General features: G+C 33.6%; 1 protein-coding gene across 1 annotated transcript in view; it reads right to left on the bottom strand.

Annotated features, from left to right (window-relative positions):
* Positions 1–23,331, bottom strand: part of AP3B1 (adaptor related protein complex 3 subunit beta 1) — a 242,378-nt gene that overhangs the window by 94,045 nt on the left and 125,002 nt on the right. The window contains exons 16-18 of the mRNA XM_045848192.1: positions 15,262–15,448; positions 14,160–14,290; positions 8,893–9,001 (exon numbers count right to left, since the gene is read on the bottom strand). Of these exons, the coding sequence (XP_045704148.1) occupies positions 8,893–9,001; positions 14,160–14,290; positions 15,262–15,448 (427 nt within the window). The remainder of the gene's footprint in view (positions 1–8,892; positions 9,002–14,159; positions 14,291–15,261; positions 15,449–23,331) is intronic.

Here is a 23,331-nt window from a genome sequence, read left to right as displayed (position 1 = left end):
AAACAGCAAAATCTATTTTATTGAACTTTTATAAAGACAAAACTACTAAATAAAGATATTCTGAATTTCCTATGATATCAAAGTTGTACACATGTACATACATAACTTAGACAACTGACTTATGCCATAAATTATGAAAAGAAATTATAGCATCTAAATTATTCTTGTGTTAATTACATGGGAGTTAAACACAAATCTGAATCCAGTTCATGTCAGGCACCATTACTTAAATTTTCAGGTTAGTAAAATCCTGAGGGCGTTTGTTCGTTGTAAAAAGACTTGTTCACTGGGAGGCTAATCTTCTAACTTCTAGTGAGAAAAGTTATCTTTTTCCTCTGGTAGCTAGAGTGGAACTACTGTAACATAACTCACTACTATATGTATTCAGACAAACTATGAAAAGTCTCACTTTTAATAAAATATTTCAAATATGTTTTGAAAAAGGTTAGACTATGAACAGGCATAAGCTTGTGAATAAATGGAATGGAGACAAATATCCACACGGTACACTCAACCATACAAACAGGTCTTTCCCAATGGTATAAATCTTTCCTGAAATTCCATATTTTTTTAAAGTAGATCTCTGGATTGAAGTATGTTCTCTAGTTCTCAGTTTATTACTTCAGAAAGTAATGTACCATGGATTAATTGATCAGAAACTAAAAACAAAGATTTTGAAAAGGGAAAGAGGAAAAAAAAATGAGTGAATTACCTTAGAGTATGGCAGTGGATGACCAAGTAATAGTGAGGTACCTTGGTTCCTTAAGGAATAAAAGTTTTAGAAGAAAGACAGGTCATTTGATTTTGGGTGCGATATGTCTATCAGGTTAATTGTAATAAGTGTTAGAAAGTAATTCCAATATATTTTTCATTATGCAAATCACTCAGAATTTTAATACTGCAGGGACTTAAAAAGCATCTAAGTTCCAGTTCAGATGGTGATCCAACATTCATATCATAGGTGTGCCAGAAGGAGAAGAGGAAGAGCAAGAAACTGAAAACCTATTTGAAAAAATAATGAAAGAAAACTTCCCAAACTTGGTGAAAGAACTAGACACACAAGTCCCAGAAGCACACAATCTCCCAAACAAGATGAACACAAACAGGCCTACACCAAGACACATAATTAAAATGCAAAAGGTTAAAGACAAAGAGATAATATTAAAAGCAGCAAGAGAAAAGCAGATAGTTACCTACAAAGGAGTTCCCATAAGACTATCCCATAAGAGCTGATTTCTCAACAAAACTTTGTAGGCCAGAAGTAAGTGGCAAGAAATATTCAAAGTGAGGAAAAGTAAGTATCTATAATCAAGATTACTCAGCAAAGCTATGACTACAATCAAAGGACATATAAAGAGCTTCCCAGACAAGAAAAAGCTAAAGTAGTTCATCACCACCAAACCAGTATTATATCAAATATTAAAGGGTCTTCTTAAGAAGAGAAAAAAGGAGAAGATGGGCGACAAGTAGGTGGAAGCCGAGCCCACTTGCTACTGCTCCCAACTCGGATATGCAGCTGACCTTCTGAAAAATAAACTAAATATTCAATGGAATTTTAGCTGATAATGAAGTTTAGAAGCCAAGAAGTACAGAAGACACTTCACAACAGGTGGCAGGTGAAGGTGATAGAGGCTGTGCTGCCAGAAGTTAGACGAACCACCCTGGGACCATGAGCTGAAAAGAGCCCGAGGAAGATACGGAAAGAGAAGACAGAAGGCAAACACCAAACTGTGCTCACACAATTTCCACCTCATTTTTCTCCAGAATTTGCATTATTTTTTCTTTTGCATTGCTTTGTAATATTTCTTCTTTTGCTTCAATTGTATTCCAACTAATTCACTATTCTTTGCCTTTTTTATTCTTTATATTTAGATTTTTATATTATTTTTAAATTTTATTTCTATTTCAAATCTCACCTTGTATCCCTCCCTTATCTTGTTCCATTTTGCCTTCCTACCCTGTCTTATTTTTGTTGTAAATTTTTTCCCTCCCACTCTAGGCCTTGTTCCTATTCCTTCCCTATGCTATTTCTCCTCCCTCCATCTTCTCAAAATAATTTTTCTTTACTGTAGATATCTCGTATTCCCTTTTTTCTTTTGTATAATATTCTTATTATCTCTCTACCTTTATTAATCTTTGCCCAGGTGCTGTTATTAAGTCTGTAGTGGTTTTTCGGCAATTTTCTTTCTTTTCGTTCACTACTTTTTAAATGTTATTTAAAACCTCATATTATACTCTTCCCTTTTCTTACTCCATTTTGCAATCACCCTTCCCTGTTTTATTTATGTTTTAAATGTTATTTTTTCCCTTCCTTTGCCTTGTTTCTATTCCCTGCTCTTATTATTTTACTCCCTCTTCCCACTCAAAATCATTTTTCTCTCTTTTAGTTATCTCATATTCCATTTTTCCTATCTTACAATATTTTCTCAATCTCTCTCCACCTTTACTAATATTTGCTTCAAATGCTGTTGATATTGCTAATGTAATAGAAGGGTATTTTTGCTGGTGTGGGCTTAGTTCCCTAGGTAGTATTGCTTTGTTAACCAGCACCTGTACAATAGCATATAAGACAAGGCAGGGGTTGTTATTCCCAGTCAGACAGCTGGAGGGGAGAATCCCATCAATGAATGAGCCATCAATAATCAAAGCCCAAATACAGCAAGAGAGCCCACATAAAATGAATAAAGGGTAACCCTAGAGCATCCAGATCAGGAGATCAAAGAGACTTCATGACTGAGTCCACAGAGCTCCCACCACAGAAGTCCACTCCACAAAGACAGACAAGGCAAAACAGAGCAACCTAAAGCACAGAAACAAACAAAAAGAATTACCTAAAATGGGGAGACAAAAAACTACCCAACTGAAAGGAAATAAGGAATCTCCAGAAAAAGCAATAAATGAAATTGAAGCAAGCGATCTACCAGACATAGAATTCAAAATAATGGTTATAAGGATGCTCAAGACGCTCAGTGAGAACTACAAGGAACTTTATGGGAGTTACAGCAGCATGAAAAAGAACACAGAAACTATGAATAAGAACCAGGAAGAAATGAAGAATACAATATCTGAAATGAAAAATACACTAGAAGGGATTAAAAACAGGCTAGATGAAGTAGAGGACCGAATCAGCAAGCTGGAAGACAAGGTAGAAAGAAATATCCAGTCAGAGGAACACATGAAAAAAAGGGTCACAAAGAATGATGATAGTTTAAGGGAGGTTTAGGACAATATGAAATGTAACAACATTCACATCATAGGACTATCAAAAGGAGAAGAAAAGGAGCAAGGGATAGAAAACCTGTTTGAAAAAATGACAGAAAACTTCCCTAAAATGGTAAGGAAAAAAGCCATGCAAGTTCGGAAAGCACAGAGGGTCCCAATCAAGAGGAACCCATATGCAAGAAATGTCATAATTAAAATGGCAAATTTTAAAGAAAAAGAATCTTAAAGGCAGCAATGGAAAAATAGCTAGTAACATACAAGGGAACAACAGCAGCAACAGAGAAACAGCTGGTAACATACAAGGGAGCTCCAATAAGGCTATCAGCTGATTTTTCAACAGAAACACTATAAGCCAGAAAGGACTGGCATGCAATATTCCAAGTAATGGAAAGCAAGGACCAACTCTATCTAGCAAAGGCTCTCATTTAAAATGGAAGGTGAAATAAAGAGCTTCCCAGACAAAAGAAGGCTAAAAGAGTACATTTCCACCAAACCAGCACTGCAAGAGGTGTTATAGGGACTGCTATAAAAATGAGAAGAGAGAGAGACAGAAACACAAGTACAGAAAAAAAATGGCAATGAGTAAGTACCTATCAATAATAACCTTAAATGTATATGGATTAAATATTCCAATCAAAAGACACAGGGCAGCTGAATAAGAAAACATGACCCACATATATGCTGTCTACCAGAGACCCTCTTCAGAACAAAAGATCTACACAGCTTGAAACTGAAGGGATAGAAAAAAATATTCCCAGCAAACAGACATGAAAAGAAACTTGGGGTGCAATACTTACATCAGACAAAATAAACTTCAAAACAAAAGCCATAAAAAGTGACAGAAAAGATCACTACATAATACTTAAGGGAATAGTCCAATGAGAGGATATAACTTTTGTAAACATATGTGCTCCCAATGCAGGGGCACCTAAATATATAAAGAAAATCATGGAGGACTTCAAGAAAGATACTGACAACAACACAGTCATTGTAGGGGATTTTAACACCCCACTGTCAACAACGGACAGATCTTTCAAACAAAGAATTAATAACAATATTGTGGTGATGAGCAATACTATATATCAAATGGACTTATATACTGATTCTATATACTGGTTGTATTTTTATACACTGGAGATATATATATATATATCAGTGTATGTGTGTGTATATGGGTGTGTGTGTGTGTGTATAACCTTTCACCCCAAAAAGTTAAATATACACTCTTTGCAAATGCCTGTGGAACATTTTCAAAGATAAGCCACATGGCAGGACACAAAATAAGCCTCAACAAACTCAAGAAAACTGAAATCATATCAAGCATGTGCTCAGATCACAATGGATTGGAACTAGAAACCAACTCAATGAAAAAACTCAAAACCATTCAATTACATGGAGACTCAATAACATGTTATTAAATAATGAATAGGTCAACAGTGAGATCAAGGAAGAAATCAAAAGGTATCTGGAAACAAATGAAAATGAACACACAACAGTCCAAAACGTATGGCACACACAACAAAGGCAGTCCTGACAGAGAAGTTCATAGCAATACAGGCCTACCTAAAGAAGATATAAAAATCTCAAATGAACAACCTAACCCTACATCTACAAGAACTAGACGAACAACAAGAAAGCCCAGAATGAGCAGAAGAAAGGAAATAATCAAATCAGGGAGGAATTAAATGACATAGAGACTAAAAGAACAATTCAAGGGATCAATAAATCCAGGAACTGGTTCTTTGAAAAGGTAAACAAAATGGACAAACCTTAACCAGACTCATCAAGAAAAAAAGAAGGAAGACCCAAATAAATAAAATCAGAAATGAAAGGGGAGAAGTTACAACCAATACCACAGAAATGCAAGGACTGTAAAAAATTACTATGAAAAACTATATGTCAATAAATTGGACAGCCATGGTAAAATGGACACATTTTTATAAACACATAATTTTACAAAACTGAATCAAGAAGAAGCAGAAAGCCTGAGGAGACCAATAATGACTAGTGAAATTGAAGCAGTAATCAAAAAACTCCCAGCATACAAAAGCCCTGGACTAGATGGCTTCCCAGGTAAATTTTATTAAACATTTAAGGAAGAACTAACTTCTATCCTTCTCAAACTATTCTAAAAAATTCAAGAGGAGGGGAGACTCCCAAACTCTTTTTATGAGGTCAGTATCATTCTAATTCCAAAACCAGATAAAGACACAACAAAGAAAGATAACTAGAGGCCATTCATTATCTTTGATGAACGTAGATGCTAAAATCCTCAACAAAATATTGGCAAACTGGATTCAGAAATACATTAAGAAGATCATACAGAATGATCAAGAAGGATTCATTTCAGGAATGCAAGGATGGTACAATTGCAAATCAATAAATGTAATACACTATATGAACAAAATGAAGGACAAAAATCACATGATCATATCAATAGATGCTGAAAAAGCATTTGATAAAATCCAGCACCCATTTAGTATAAAAACACTCAGAAAGTGGGAATACAGGGAGCATACCTCATCATAATAAAAGCCATATATGAGAAACCTACGGCCAACATTATATTTAACAGGCAAAAACTGAAAGCTTTCCCCTCAAGGAACAGGACAAGATTGTCTACTTTCACCACTTCTATTCAACATAGTACCAGAAGTTCTAGCTACAGTGATCAGACAAGAAAAAGAAATAAAAGGCATCCAAATTGGAAAGGAGGAAGTAAAACTGTCATTCGCAGACAACATAATAGTGTACAAAGAAAAACGCTACAGTTTCCACCAAAAAACTAATCAACCTAATAAGTGTACTTGGCATAATAGTGGGATACAAAGTCAATATGCAGAAATCAATGGCATGTATGTACACCAACAATGAAATATCAGAAACAGAAATTATGAAAAAAATCCTATTTACTATAGCAACAAGAGACATAAAGTACACAGTAATAAATTTAACCAAGGAGGTAAAATACCTGTACTTGGAAAACTATACAACACTGAAGAGAGAAATTCAGGAAGATACAAATAAATGGAAGCATATACATGGTTCACAGATTGGAAGAATTAACATCATTAAAATGTCCATAGTACCCAAAGCAATCTATAGATTCAATGCAATTCCTATTAAAATGCCAATGGCATATTTCACAGAACTAGAACGAATATTTCAAAAATTTATATGGAATCAAAAAATATCTGGAATAGCCTCAGCTATCTTGAGAAGAACAAAGTAGGAGGGATCACAATACCTGATATCAAACTACACTACAAGGCCACTATCATCAAAACAGCCTGGTACTGGCATAAGAACAGACACATAGATCAGTGGAACAGAACAGAGAATCCAGAAATAAACCCAAGCCTCTGTGGTCAATTAATATTTGACAAAGGGGCGGGAGCATACAATGGAGTAAAGATGGCCTCTTCAATAAATGATGTTAGGAGAACTGGACTGGTACATGCAAAAAAAAAAATGAAACTAGGCCACAAACTTTACACCATACACTAGAATAAACTCAAGATGGATAAAAGGCTCAAATATAAGTTGTGACAGCATAATGTTATAAGGGAAAACAGGCAGGAAAATTTCAGATATCCCACATAGCAGTATTTTTGCCGATGTATCTCCTAGGGCAAGGGGAATAAATGAAAAATAAACAAATGGAACTATATCAAACTAAAAAGCTTCTGCTCAGCTAAAGAAATAATTAGGAAAATGAAAAGGGAACCGACTGTATGGGAGAACATATTTGCCAATGATATCTCGGACAAGAGTCTGATATCCAAAATATATAAAGAATTCATATGACACAATACCAGGAAGACAAACAATCCAACTAAAAAATGGGCAAAGATTCTGAATAGACACTTCTCCAAAGAGGGCATATAGATGGTCCATAGACATATGAAAAGATGCTCAACATCACTAGCCGTCAGAGAGATGCAAATTAAAACCACAATGCGATACCACCTCACAGCCATTAGAATGGCCATCATTAATAAGTGAACAAACAATAAGTGCTATGAGGATGTGGAAAAAAGGGAACCCTAGGGTATTGCTGGCAGGAATGAGACTGATGTAGCCACTGTGGAAAGCAGTATGGAAGTTCCTCAAAAAGCTAAAAACAGAATTGTTTTGACCCAGTGATTCTGCTATTGGGAATATACCCTAAGAACCCCGAAACACCAATTCAAAAGAACTTATGCACCCCTATGTTCACAGTGGCACTATTTACAATAGCCAAGTGCTGGAAACAACCTATTCTCTATCAGTAAATGAGTGGATCAAAAAACTGTGGTATATTCACACAATTCAATACTACGCAACAGAAAGAAAGAAGGAATTCCTACCCTTTGCGACAGCATGGACAAACTAGAAAGTATTTTGCTAAGTGAAATGAGCCAGGCAGTAAAAGACAAATACCATATGATGTCACCTACAAGAAGAATCTATTTAACGAATAAAATAGAACCACAAGCACAGAAACATGGAACAGACTGCAAGTAACCAAAGGGGAATGGGGAGGGGAATAATGGTGGAAAAAAGGGGAAGGCACTAGAAAAAGAAAATGTATGAATGACCCATGGACATGGTGTGGGACTGACTGTGGAAGCAGGGGTGAGAAGGGCAGAGAAGGGCAAAGGGAAAAAAAATGGGACAACTGTAAAACAATAACAATAATAAAAGATTAAAAAAAGAAGAGAAAAAGATAAAAATAGAACACAATGGCAATAACTACATATCTATCAACAACCAAATCTAAAAACAAAATAAATGAACAAGTAGAACAGACTCTTAGATGCAGATAACAAACCATTTTGATGGTTGCCAAAAGGGAGGAGGTTTAGGTGGATGGGTGAAAAAGGTGAAGGGATTAAGAAGTACAAATGGTTGTTACAGAATAGTCATGGGGATGTAACATAAAGCATAGAGAATATTGTCAACAATACCCTAATAACTATGTACAGTGTTGGATGGGCACGATTATCGGGATGATCACTTAGTAATATATACATTGTCCAATCACTGGGGTGTACACTTGAAGTTAATATAATATTGTATGCCAACTGTAATTGAAAAAAATGATTTAAATAGAAGCATCTAACTCTGTGTCTTCATTTATCAGATGTAGAGAGAGGTAAGTGCCGTATTAAATTTACACAGATAAAACCCAAGACGTATAAATCCTTCCAATTTAGCATTATTTTTATTGTATTTGGCAACCCTCAATCTTTTAATTCTTGGTTTCTTTATAATATATAAGGGATTTATTAATTTTAGTATTATCTCTATACAGGTAGAAATAAGAGTATAAAATGTATAAAGTTACTTTTTTAAAGGCACCACTAAAGGTTTATTAAAAGTAAAATCATGTTTTTCAATACACCGATGAATATAATAGGAAGTGTAGGTTAGAATTCAGAAAGGCATGAGTTTCTTTTCAACTCTATCATTTATTAACTGTGTCCAAGAGGCAATGACAAATAAGAAGGGACTGGAAATTACTTTGAAAACTAAACAGAGATGTGTAAATGAAAGGAATTATTATAATAGCAGAAAGTTTTTAAAAACTCTCTTATTGAATACTATGTACTAGGTCTTATTGTTTTGTTGGAGGTACAGCATGGAAACTACAGTGAGTAATGTTTTTTAACAAATTATAAAACCCACCACTGTCACTGCTGCTGTCAGAAGAGTCCTCTTCCTCCTCAGATTCAGAATAAAATTTCTTAGGAGGATTCTCTTTCTTTGCTTTTTCTGATGGTGTCCTTTCTTTTGCCTGTTTAAGAAAAAGTAAAAATGGAAATATAAAGGAATTCTCATTGACGATTCAGTCTTCTGGCAAACTCAATCATTCCGAATACACTGTGAACTCAGAAGGAAGTTTAAGGCCTCAGCAGAGAAGGTAACTGTGGCAAGTCCTGGCTTTAAGGCTGGTTCCCTTTGCCTCTGAATAGAGGAACACAAACTCTCAGGGCTCGTAACATGTTAAACCAACAACCTCACTTTTACATACAATTTTAAACACTTTTGTATTTGTTGGTCTACAGAAGATTTAAACTAAAGTCTTGAAGAGATGAGGGCAATTAGAGGTAGATACAATAACAGCAAGAAGAAATGCAAGTTCACAGCTTGATATTGATGTAAGAGAAAAACAATGAAAATATTTACCATAGGCAATAAATAGCCCTAACCTTCTGAACAGTCTAAATCCTGGAGTGATCCTTGATTTCTCTCCTTCTCTCATTTCCTAAACATATAATCAATCAAGAAAGCTTTCAGCCACCTTGTTCCCTTAACACCTTGGTCAGAGCCATCTCTCTCCCCTGGATTACTGCTAACTGGTTATCTCACCTCTAACCCCACTCCCAGTTTGCTCAACACAGAAGCTAGAATAATTCTAGTAAAATCTAAGTCTGACTATATTAGTGACTACATTCCCTATATTGTACTGTACATCCCCATGACTATTTAATCCATTCATCTTTTAATAACGTTGTATGATATCAGGCAGGTACTAGAATTATTTGGGTACCACTTCACAAAATTATGTAATTGTCTAACTACTATTCTGTATACCTGGAACTAATATATAATAATAATATCAATTGTAATAAAAAATAAAATTAAAAAAAATTTAAACCCTAAAGTACAATCAAGCCCAGTTGGTTTGAAACCCTGCAACAGCTCCCCATTTCAGTCAGAGAAAAAACCCAAGTCCTTGGAACAGTCTGCATGGCCCTACATGCCCATGCCAAACCCCCTTCTGCTGCACTCCCTGCTGCCTACTCTGTTCCCTACCAGCCACTGTTCCTTCAAACACCCCAGGTAAGCACCCATCTTAGGGACTTTGTCCCAGCTGTTCCCACTTCCAATCTCTCCCCCAGATAACTCCCTCACTTCCTTCACGTCTTCACACCAATGTCATCTCCAGAAGGACCATTCTATTTAAAATTCCAACCTCCCATACTTTGCTCTCATCTTTTTTCTTCCATTATAGAACTTCTTACTTTCTAATATCCTATACTATTTATATATTAACTTTTATGGTTAGTTTATGCCTGCGAGAATGTCAGCTTTTGGAGAACAAGGATTTTTAGACATTTTATACACAGATATCTGGCACAGTAATTATTAGTTTTTGAATAGCCCTTTAAAAACTCTAATACAGTATACTATAGTAAAATAAACTATTTTTTAAAAGATTTTATTTATTTTTAGAGAGGGAAGAGAGGGAAATAAAGAGAGATAGAGAGATAGAGAGAGAAAGAGAGAGAAACATCAATGTGCAGTTGCTGGGGGTCATGGCCTGCAACCTAGGCATGTACCCTGACTGGGAATTGAACCTGCAACACTTTGGTTCACAGCCCGTGCTCGATCCACTGAGCTACGCCAGCCAGGGCTTAAAATAAACTATTTTCATAATTGTGACCATTCATCAAGAAAAATTAAACCATAGTTCATATACTCTCTTTTAAAGGACAGGGAAATGCATATTTTTTAAAAGGTCAAAATGGTTAATACTCATAAATTTATCACACTTTTAACTGAATTTCTACTATGTGCTAGTTTGCTAGAGTATACATTCCATTGGAAGGGAATTTACAGCGTAACAAAGCTTCTTATTCAAGAACACTGGATGCACAGTAGAATCATGTAAGAAAAATTTTAGAAATATTTAAACAATAAAAATACTAATGCTAAAAAAGCTAATGCCTAAGATTTACCTCCTAAGATTCTGATTTAATTGGTCTGGTGCAAGTCTGACACAGGTTTATTTTGTGTAAAGATCTCCACTGAAAATCACTGATCTTAAAGAACTTAAGGTCTTAAGATACGCTTCATAATAACAAGATAAGCTTCAGTAACTTAGAAAAATTACTATATGGACAATTATAGAAAGACAAGTAAAAATTACTCAAATATATGTGAATAAGATATATAATATCAGTAATACTGCTTTCTTCCTATATATTTAAAATGCTCTGTACTTCAAATATGAATATAGTATTCTAAGAACAAAATTTTCCTGTATTTAGTAAACAAGTTCTTACTTTTCTTAAATCCAAAAAATAATTTTCTGAAATCTTATAAAAAGTGTATCAGATCAATTTACAGGAAAAAATTACTTAATTAGACTATGGCTTTCAGGAAGGCTAAACCAACAAATAAAGGAAATCAGGCTTCTATGTTTAAAGGGCAAATTGACATAGTTATCAACTATCTCTTCATGGAATATTAAACAATATATTTTAATTTTTGTTATGATCTTTAAAGACTATGACAATCATATTATTCTAAGCAAAAGAAACAACACAGAAAAGAGAAAAGAATAGAGAGGTGTTAATTTTATAGTTCCTATGAGGAGTAAAATATTGATAATAGATGTGTTTATAAAGCAAAATACCCTTGATACGCAAAAGAGAGTCTTTCTGTAATGGAAGGAAAAAAGATTTTCTAGAACTAAGCAAAAAGAAAAAAAATTCTAATGGCTCTTCAAAACTTACTGGTATCAAAATATGCAGGCATTATATCCGATATCCTAGAAATGGTAGTATATAATTCAAAGTGACTTTCAGTGTTAGTATGACTAGGTTCTCTGTTGTTTTGATTAAAATATCAGATTATCTAAACCTAGGCCATTTTTCCTACTAAGTTATATTTCACAGTATCAATATGTGATCCTATAAGATCTCTTTATAGTAAAACTAGGATAACACAATGTATTATGTGCATAAAACATATTGATGTGACTTTGGATGGGTGTGAAGTTGAGTGAAAGGCAAGAAAGACATTTTGCATTGTTACAGTTGTATCTGATATTTTTATATTTAATTGTGTCTTTTACAGTATAATTTTAAGCCAATATGTCCAGAGACAGGTTGAAAATGTTTTCTGCATGGCATCAATGGATAGTAAAAGTTTTCTTCAACCAGACTGTATCAGTTATAATTATTCTCCATGAATAAGTTAGCAATTATTAATTTCCAGAATGTAGTCAGCAAAATGAAAAAGAAGTCAATTTGTTGCTGTTGAACTGGGCAGGTGAAATGAACATAAGAAAATAGGTTATTTAAGTACTGTCCCTGTAAGGTAGTTAATGCTTAGAAGAGCACATGAAAATGGAATAATCCATCCAACCAACCAATCTATCAGCCAAAATAAGGATACTGCTGAGACCAAATTAAATTGCATAGCATTGTTATCAATTTCTGGGAAGATAAACTATTTTTATTTATTTATTTTTTGGTGAAACGGGATGGCAAGGAGGAGGGATGAGTGGAAGTAAAGAAGAAAATAAATAAATGGTTCTACTTCAGCCTAAAAATTACATAACCAATAATGAAAAAGAATAGAACCATAAAACAACAAGCAGGCATAACAAATTAACAGAGAATGTATATCTGTGGAAAGAATCATAACAAAAACCATTCTCTTATATTCTAACATCTGACCAAAAGTAGCACAAATAAGCCAATCTTTTTGTAGAGTGCTTAAGAATATGTAGATTTGAGTGAAAATCAGCATTCTTAACTGTGGGGAATAGACATGCAATTAGTTTTAATAAGATTATATTTTTAAAAATCATCTCTAAATACAATTTGTCACAACATGAAAATGATGATGCTAGGTACTAAGGGTAGTACAGATCTGCAAATAAGCTCAAGCTTCCTCTCCTCTCTTCATATTATATAATACTAAAATACAGTAAGAGCATGGACAATGGACTCTTGACGGGTCTGGGTTGAAATCTCAGTTGCTTCATTTACTAGTTTGTGAACTTGGGCACTTTACTTAGGCTCTCTGAACCTCAGTTTATTCATCTGCAAAATGGGAACAACAATAACCAACACTTAAAAATCATTATGTAGTTTCATAAAAACAATGTTCATAAAACATTATCAAAGTACACTGCCTGTGTTTGCTAAGTGTAGCCATTATTGTTTATTATTGCTTCTGGCCATGCTCCAAAGCCAAACTAAGTCTGAATAGTTAAGAGAAACATATTTCTCAAAAGGATTAAATTACATGACTATGCCCATTATAGACATTCTGATTAAAGTAATAAAGATTTTTTCCCATTGCATATGATAAGTTAATAGGAAAGAAGGTTAACTGACTTTCCTATAAGCATTAGTAGTAAAGAACTCTGGTTATCTGAATCCTTGTTTAATATAACTTCTTTACCAGAAAAGCATCCACAATGTAGTAACTAATTGTGGTTTTTATTAATTCTACTTTAAAAAGAATTAGACATATTTCATATAATCAAATCTCTAAAGACAATAAGAATATCCTCTATTTTTCTTGTTTATATAAGAAAGAGAAATAAATATATTAGGAAATAAATAATATATTAGGAAATGAAGTTAAAAATAGCCAGCATTTTTTAAAGCTCCAGGAAAATATTATTTATATAGAATGGTTTTTTTCCTAATGTGAAAGCAACATATTATTTATTTTAACTTTGACCTTGTCTAAGGACATGTTTGGTACACAATGCTCCCTATTTATGTTTAGGCTTCACTTAAAATATGTTCATCAGAAAATCCAGAACACTTTGTATAGTTTCTCTAGAAGAGAACAGCAAAAATTATTTAGAAAAACATTGGCAGGAAGCTTACAAATCTCTAAATAAAATAGAAAAAGCTCAATCCAATGAAACTAAGTATCTTAGAAATTGAATCTACAAAGCTACAAATGCAGTACCACATGTGGGTAGCACTGATGCAGAGAATTCAATTCTCTATTTCCTTGGAGAAAAGAACAGCACATGTACAATGATGTAAGAATACTATAATTTTTAGTTCCCATAATAGTGAGATGTGTCTAACACATTACACTTAAAAATACCAGGGCAATACCCCCAAAAAAGCTTTTATGTAAAACTACCATCCTGCTGCTTGACAAACTTAATTTCACAAAGATCAACTTACCAACTCTATTACTTCTACATTTCGAACTGATGGGTCAGGTGCCACCTCTGGCCAATCAGATAACTCCAGGTACCCACTGGCTTTAGTGTTGAGAATGTGAGATAACGTACCAAGCTGGAAATGATCCCTATCTATTAAAATACAGGAAAATAGAAAATAAACAATATGAGCTATATGTAAGACTGAACAATCCTAATCAGAACTCAAGGTAATTGGCATATTACCTCAAATGTCAAGAAATAAATATAAACTAGGAAGCTCTTCATAGGTCAAAAAACTGATTTCAGTCCATAGATTATAATAATCTTCCCCATAATGGTCAATAAAAAAGCTAATCAGTCAGTGTGTTTAGAGGTGTTGCTCTGAAATGTAGCTTCTCTAAAAATTACTTTACTGTGAATATTAAGAATGACAGCACAGTTAAACAATCCACATACATGCCTCGGCAAAAACACATCCAGAATTTTAATAGTTTTTCTATGAAACTAAACGGCTTTTTATCACTTTACAAGAGTTAAATAAGAGACAAAATGAAAACCAAGGTACATAATCATCTGATTCCAACTATAATGGCTACTCATGAAAATGATCAATTAATTTACTTTTTTAAAAGCTGGGAAAAAAATAAGTCAACTTCTACCTTTGAAAAACAAATTTAAATATACAAAAACACTTTTATGAAATAATTATCTCTAAAAAAGTTTATGTTAGTGTACATAAAATATTTAATTAGTAACAACTAATAAGATGAATTATATTCCTTATTAAATAAAACTATTTAAAATAACAATAGTCAATGTCTACAAGAACAATACACCTTTTATCTATTGTTCAGTTAAACTGCTTAGTAAGGATAAAAATGAAATCAGAAGATTGAAATTATTTAGGTAAATAAGGTCTATAAAATATAAACTTTAACTAATATAAAGCTTGCTCTGGAGAACACATGAATGAATAGCAAGCATACTGTTTTTAAATATTTATATATGCACATCATTTATATTTCCTAAGAGATAAATTTTAAACACATTAGAAATGGAAAATATTGTCACATTTTTTATGTAACATCTATTGTGCAGTTATATTCTCATAATAATAATACCTTTAAAAGGAGACTCAAGCACTGGTGCAGGTTTTTGTGCTAGGAATATTTTTTTGGCATATTTACTTAAAGCTCCACTCTTCTCATTCGGAACAATAAGCTGCCTAATAAATCTTGTACGGTCTCTGATGTCGTAGTTTTGATCATACTTGCCGAGATTTAATATGTACTGGGTAAGCAATTTTGTCTGTTGGAAAAAAACAGAACAAGATGAGAATACAGTTATTTATGATTATTGATAACTCTGGATAAACATATTTAAAGAGGTAATAAAAATGAATGGTTATGTCAAACAAATGTTGTTCCATAGGGAATATGCATTTCTAACGCTGCAAATGGAATTTTGAAGCCAAAGCACATGTCCTCTTCAGTACTGGGGAGGTGAATGCTGAGTACTGAGAAGCAGCCATGTGCTAGATTATTAAACTGCTGAAGTGGAAAGAAAGGCATCATTAAAAAAATAATCATATATGGCAAACCCGCTGAAGGGTCTACGTGAGAATAATGAATGTGGAAATACAACTAAAAACATGGCACTCAAAACTTAATCGGAAAAATATGCAGGACATCAAAACATCAGAGAGTATTAGGGGCTGGCAAACTGCTTCTCCTGAGGTGTGTTTTATGAAGAGATACTGTCCCTGGCATAAGCAGTGTCTGCACTCTGACTGCACTCAGTTACTTTACCCTGAATTATGACCCATTAAAGCAGACACATGAATCACTGAACTGGATTACTGCAAATTATTTGCAGTGCATTTAGCTGTTACTTTTTCATAAAAGCAAGCTGCTGATGCCCTCTAAAAACTAGGATAAAAGACTCCTTCCATTTTTTTCCCCATGCTGCTTATAGTCGCTAGTAATATTGGTCATTTATTTATTTATGTAAGGGAACAACTTATTATAGTAGCTTTTTCACTGTAATAAGATTTCCTAAGTCAATTTGTGAATGTACTACATTAACATACATTGAGATTTTAATATTAAACCAAAATTGAAATGTTAACTAAATAGCTTTGTATTTTAAACTCATTATTTTGTTGAAAAAGCACAGTTTAATTTAGAAGGTTACGCACATGCAATCACAATGTAAATTATACAGAATCCATAATATATGGAAAAGTAAACGTCTACATTAGAACATTTTATAGACCTTAGAAACATGAACAATAAGTAAATAAATAAATACATAAAATCATGTCAGGCAAAGACAATTCTAGAACAGTAAGTCAAAGTATAGGAATGGTGTGGTAAACTCGTACAATAACAATTGGTTGAAACAACTGATTTGTAGAGAAAGCAACCTTCTTTCAGTAACAATGTATTTAAAAAGAACTAACCTAGTGTTAATAAAGTAAAAGTATAAAAAATACTAAAGAAAATGTTGATAGAGCTATTCTGAATGGTTACTAACAGCTGTTATTCACTAATTACTAGACCATGTTTGTTCAACTACAGATGAGAATAATTCTATGATTCATTTTTAAATAACAAATATTCAGCAAGTGAGGACTATAGTTCAAAAGGAAATACATTATTCTAGACAATATAATTGACTTGCTGGGATAACTAGGGAAAACTAACCATTAGTTTTCTTGAATATAGAATAAGAATTTATAACCAGGTTACTCAAAGTCCATTTGAGTGCTGAGATTTAGAATGTGCAACCAAAGTAAATCAGAGAAAGAAAAGAAGTGTGTTCACTGCAACGATGTTTTTTCGAGCTAGTAGAGTCATACATTTTGCTTATATTTCCTATCCCTGAAATTAACTTTTAGGAAATTAAACTATTTCAATGCATTAACAGACACAATTACTGAGAGTAAAATAGGGAATTTGAAGTAGTTAAAATTATATTATTCAAAAAATTACATATTTATTGACTGTAAAACTTAATTTATTATACTGGTAGGCTTGTAAAATAGCTTTATTAAAATGCATTTTAAATAAAATTTATGTCTATAAGATAAAAACATATCCATGTACAATGATGCATTAAAAATATAAGCAGAATAATTATTCATTATACACCCACATACTTTCCTCACTGTATGAGTATTCGTCTCTAATATTAAGTCACTGGTATTTCCCTGAAGAACGTGTTTTTATATGGTCATATTGTTTTGAAGTTTAGCAGTACTATGAGTACCTATTATCTTCAAAATTGAATTTTATGATCAATAGTTATGACACTGTTGACATTTTCAACTTACTCTTCTCTATAAACCATATTTTTATAGGAGAAAACATCCTCTTTATAGTATTAGACAGTCTAGTAAGTGCAGAGAAAATTCTGTTGAATGAAAGATATTCTCAATGCTTTTTTTAATGTTGAAATTTATAATATTTCAAGACCAAATATTTAACTTTTCCCCTCCCATTCAATAAAACTTTTTAAATAATTATTTTTATGAGAGATAGCTTTTAAATAATTTTCCATTTAAACTTTGAAAATAAATCACCAAATTTAGATACTACAAAATCAATTGCCATCTCAATGTCATTCATTTTAATACAAAACAGAAACTTATCCAGTTAAGCTCTGGCTGGTGTGGCTCAGTGGATTGAGTGCCAGCCTATAAACTGAAAGGTCACCAGTTTGATTCCCACTCAGGGCACATGGCTGGTTGCAGACCAGGTGCCCAGTAGGGGGCGCACAAGAGGCAACTGAGCGATGTATCTCTTGCACATAGATGTTTCTCTCCCTCTCCTTCTCCCTGCCCCTCTCTAAATATAAGTAAATAAAATCTAAAAAAAACAAACTTATCCAATTAGAAACAGAAGCTCCATCAAAAGGCTTCACACTAGTTGAGTAGCTGAGATACTGCAAATGAGAGAACTCCTAAAAGAAATCTTGCTCTCTCACCACTTAATTTGTTCAGTTCTTCCCTTGTTTTTTTTTTGTTTGTTTGTTTTTTTAATCCTCACTGGAGGATATGTTTATTGATTTTAAAGAGAGAGGGAGGGAAAAAGAGAAAGAAATCAGTTGGTTGCCTCCTGTACATGACTGTACATGACTGGATCTCACTGGGGATCGAACTGCAACCCCAGGGACTGAACCCGTAACCTTTTGGTGTACAGGATGAGCTCCAACCTAGTCACCCAGCCAGGGCTGAGCTTCTCTTGTTTTTGTAGAGATACATTGCAATGTCTTCCTGTTTGCAAGATTTGTTTCCAATAACTGCTATTTGCTAACATTTGCAAAAACAGAAGGTTCTGACACTATATTTGGTGAACACTTTAAAGATTTCCAAATAATTCTGAACAAAAATCTAACCAAAATAGTACAAAGGTTTCTTTTACTCAACCCCCATCCCCCAAACAAAAGCCAATATAGGTCAATTTACAAAGCAGCTTTTCACAAAATCACATTTCTAAAATCCCGTTGGTAACACAAAGCAAAGAGAGTCACACACCGGAGTGTGTGTTGTCTGGCTGAAGCATGTTTTGTCAACATTTGCTTCATCACGGTAATTCTATAGTTCAGTTAAACTATACATATCAAATACCAGTAAATTTGACCATTACAGTTTTACTTCAATTGGCAGAACAAGCAGATTTTGCTTGCATGCACCACAACCAATTCCCCAAATATTTCTGCTCCATAGTTTTCTTAATAAGAACATTGATTTTTACCATGACAACCGCCTTTTGGCAAAAGCAAGTAGTTTTATCTTTCATGTTGGGCTTTTAACTCACAATAGCATTTACAGCATTTCTGACAGAATAAACTTAAAAAGCTTTACTTTGATTCCACTTATTATACTGAGATAACAAATGCACAAAGGCTTTGAGTGAAAAAAGTCAAACTACTGTTGGAATTAATTGATTTTCTATTTAAAAAGCTGCATTGTTTAGGGTCCTTTTTCTGCTAATGGAGCCAATACATAAATTATTGTTTCATTTTCTTAAAGATTTTAAATTTATTTTTCTATTTTTAGAGGGGAAGAGAGGGAGAGAAACATCAATGTGTGGTTGCCTCTCATGCACCCCCTACTGGGGACCTGGCCTACAACCCAGGCATGTGCCCTGACTGGGAATTGAACTGGTGACCCTTTGGTTCATAGGCTGGTGCTTAATCCACTGAACCATACCATATTGCTTTGTTTTTTCATATGTGAAAAATAAAACTTGAAATAAAAATTGAACAAAATTAATTTTAAAAAGTTATTTGATCTAAGTGAGATCATGGTTTACAAAAACACAGACGTAAACATCTGCACCTGTATATATTTGTCATCTTGAGACACAATCTTTTCAAATAACTCCTAACTTTTTAAATAGATGCTGATTTTTTTTAGCAGATCTATCATGTTTTCTGGTTGCTGTGTGGCCTGTGTTATCACTATAATTCTTATTGTAGATGGTAAATGTTGATAAACATTTCGTACATGTTAAGTATTCAAAGAGAAATCAATACTTCATTCTTCATTAAATATACACTTTAATTTTTAATAATTCAATGTTGCTGGGTTTGCAATAAAATAAAGAAAAAAATCCTGCCAAATAATAAATAGGTTTTAGATTTATGCTACACAACAATGCCAACACTACTGCAGGGAGAGTGCTCGACCATGTCTTAAATGATCTAGAGCAGGACTCTCCTCTCTCTATGTCCTGTACCTATTTCTCCAAACCAAACCTGTAACTTCCCATGTGTTCCTCTGACCCCATCCACCGACAGCTGGGAGCTTCATGCTTCACACAGGCCATGGCCCGTTGCCAGCGGATGAAAACACTTAAAGTTTAAGTCTTAAACACTTTATCTCACCAAAACAGGAAAAGCAAAAGACTTCACTTTTCCTTCTTGCCTTCTCAGGGAACGCTTCATTTTATCAGCACACATCCTTCATGCTGCTCTAAAAGGGAGAAGTTTGTCATGATGCATCTCAAAAAGGTTGAAAAATGAAAGAAAGTGTTGCCAATTTAGATGTTTCACATACTAAAATGAAACCTCATCACTACACTGTGTCTTACATGCCACTAGATAAAAAAACCATGGTAGATGTTACAAGTACGTGTGGTGGTCTACAACTTACTATCTTAATTTAGTGTAACTATTAATGATAGTACTTCAAAAAAAGTGAGAAATTTGGGACAAATCCTACACTGAATGGGATACGGAGACAACAGTCTTAAATTCAATCTGCCCTGAACAGCAGTTACAGAGAAAGTAGACAGTTCTCAACTAGACAATCATAGCATTTGAATATGACCAAAGGCCCAATCCAAAACCAAATCAGACATTACATAGTACTTTTAAATAGGTTATATTCATAAAATTATACAAGGTACCCTCAAAATAATATAATATACCCTCAAAAACAGAAATATTCAATATCTTATATATAGCTGTTGAGTAAGTTTTTATTTCAGATTAATTTTTCTGCTTAGATCTAAGGAATCATAACTGGTACCAACTAGTAATTAATGCAAAAGCTTGTAAGTAGCAAAACAGGATACAGAACCACACATCCCACATGAGAGCCTGTACTCTGGTCACTACATTCCTCCCAGGAATTGACATCAAATAGTTCTATGTTAGCTACCACGCAGAGCTAAGCTGCTTTCCAAACACAAATTTCCACCTGAAAGAGCCCAGAGTCAGAAAATTAAAGAAGCTAACAGAAGTTTGCCTGAAGAGTCTTAATATAATGTGACAGAGTTGAGAAACAAAACTACAAGAAGCAGCCCTATATCTGTACACCCTATGAAAATATCAAAATACTAGAGAATATATAAATACTTAAGATAGACAATACGTTGCTTTTTCAGATATTTTACTTTTCATTTCTAGAACTCCCATTTAAGTCTTTTTTATAGATTCTGTTTCTCCGCTGGGAGTTCTTATCTTTTCATTCATTGTGAATATTTTCCTTTATATTATCACTATTATAAAAACTACTTCAAAATGTGCCTGCAAATTCCAACATCTAGATCATGTCAGGGCTCGTTTCTATTGGTTGTTTTTTTTTCCCTTGAAATTGATCACCTTTTCCTGGTCTCCTTTTTTATTGTGGTAAAATATACACAAAATATACCATTTGGACCATTTATAAATGTGCAGTTAAAGTGTCACTGAGTACCTTCATTGTGTTGTGTAACCATTACCACCACCCATCTCCAAAATTTTTACATCTTCACAAACTGAAACTCTCTACCCATTAACATTGGCCTCCCATTCTGGTTCTTCTTATGTGGAGTAATTGTGGATTGCATTTTGGACACTATGAATGTCATGTCATAAAGACACAGACATTGTTATACTTTTGAATGAGTATTGATTTTTGTTTCAGCAAGCATTAACTTGGTTGGATTCAAAATGTGAACTTTGTCTCTTTGGTGCAGTACAAATTTTATATAGTTTAGTTCCTTTATTCTTTTTTGCTTTTTATTTTTTATTGAATTTATTGGGGTGACATAGGTTAATACAATTATATTGGTTTCAGGTGTACAATTCTGTAATACATCATCTGTATATTGTATTGTGTGTTCACCACCCCAAATAAAGTCTCCTTTTTTCTTAGCTGTGCTGCTCTGAATCCACCCTACACGTGTGGTTCAGGGGTCAGCCAGAGACAGGGGTGGAGTTATTCACAGACTTTGAGGCTCCCCACCCTGGCTCTCTCCTTTCTAGAATTCCTCCCAAACTTTCCAATATCTGCAGTTTCTCTGAACTACGTCCTCCACTCCCTCAGGCCAGAAGGAACTTGGGTTTCCTTTTGGAGTCTTAGCCTCTGGGCACAGTGCTAACGGCGGTGTGTCCTCAGGGTAACAGTCATAAAAGCGAGGAAATTTACTCTGCACCACTCCTTTCTTCCAAGTGCCAATTCCTCTCTAGAATCTTCATTTTATTTCACTCTTCTGAGACTTGAGGCAGTTATTTTTTATTTTTTTTTCAGCATTTATAGTTGTTATCTAAGTGAAAGTCTGTTCAACAGGAGCTAATTCGACCATACGGGAAACAGATAGTTGAGTAACATTTAAATCTTTTTTATCAGGTGGAAATATTTTGAGGTATTGAAGAAGTTTATTATTCAGTATTCCTTAAGCATACAAATAAATACAATGTCCTAAATCTTACAAAAGTCAACTTAGGCATTCCCTATAACTAAATAATTCAATAAAAATTCTGGAAATGCTCATGGAGGTATCTAGACCAAAGAGAATTCAGAATTACAGATAAATATCAGGACTTCAGGGCAAACCAGTCTCTAGACACTGGGACTGGTCTCTCTGGTTCAGTTTTAAAGACACCTGAAATACATAACTATTGAACATAATTTTTTACATTTAGGTCAAAGCTATCATTTTAGTCTCTGTTTTATATTCAAAACATGGGGATGAACCATACAACTTAAAAATGCTGTCAATTTGATGGTGCTAAAATCATTTTTTAATGCTACTTTTCATTTATAAATTCTCTTGAACCCCTTTCTTTGAAAAATGAGAAACTGGAGAACAGAGAACAAACCTACAGGACACCTTCATTCACCTGTTTTTATATTTAACCATTTAAGAACAGTGAACTACATAAAAATATGTGAAAATTTGGCATATTTTCTAAACATCATTATGTTCATACCAGCTACTGGTGACGTCTATTGTGGTTACCTGAAGTATCACTATAAAATACACAATAGAACACTTCAGAAGCTGAGGTCTAAAACATCAATCATTAATACAGTTCAAGAAAAAAAGGCATGAGTACAAACTATGTTGTCTTCAAATTTACTGGATAAAAAGATATGAAATACACTCTATAATTTCTGAACAAATAATTGGAAGAAGGCCAAAGCCAAAAACTTCATTTAGTTTTGTCATTTCAGCCTTTATTAACATACTAATTTTGTATTACTTTTTTATAATAATCTATAAATTAGGTATCTTTAGAGTAGCCAAACCAGGCATAAAGTCATAACAATCATAATATTCTGGGTGTTATATTGACTTGCCAATATTATATGATTTTAGAGAACACAGGGAATATCCAGCGAAAACAATGGTTTTTATCAATATATATATAACAAACTCAACAAAACATAGGTTTCCTGCTACAGAGTTGTTACA

The sequence above is a fragment of the Phyllostomus hastatus genome, unplaced genomic scaffold (assembly GCF_019186645.2).
Source record: "Phyllostomus hastatus isolate PE091 unplaced genomic scaffold, TTU_PhHast_1.1 phas_contig_58, whole genome shotgun sequence".
NCBI classification, from domain to species: domain Eukaryota; kingdom Metazoa; phylum Chordata; class Mammalia; order Chiroptera; family Phyllostomidae; genus Phyllostomus; species Phyllostomus hastatus.
Note: the sequence above shows the minus strand (reverse complement) of the source record. Positions and strands in the feature narration are given on the sequence as shown.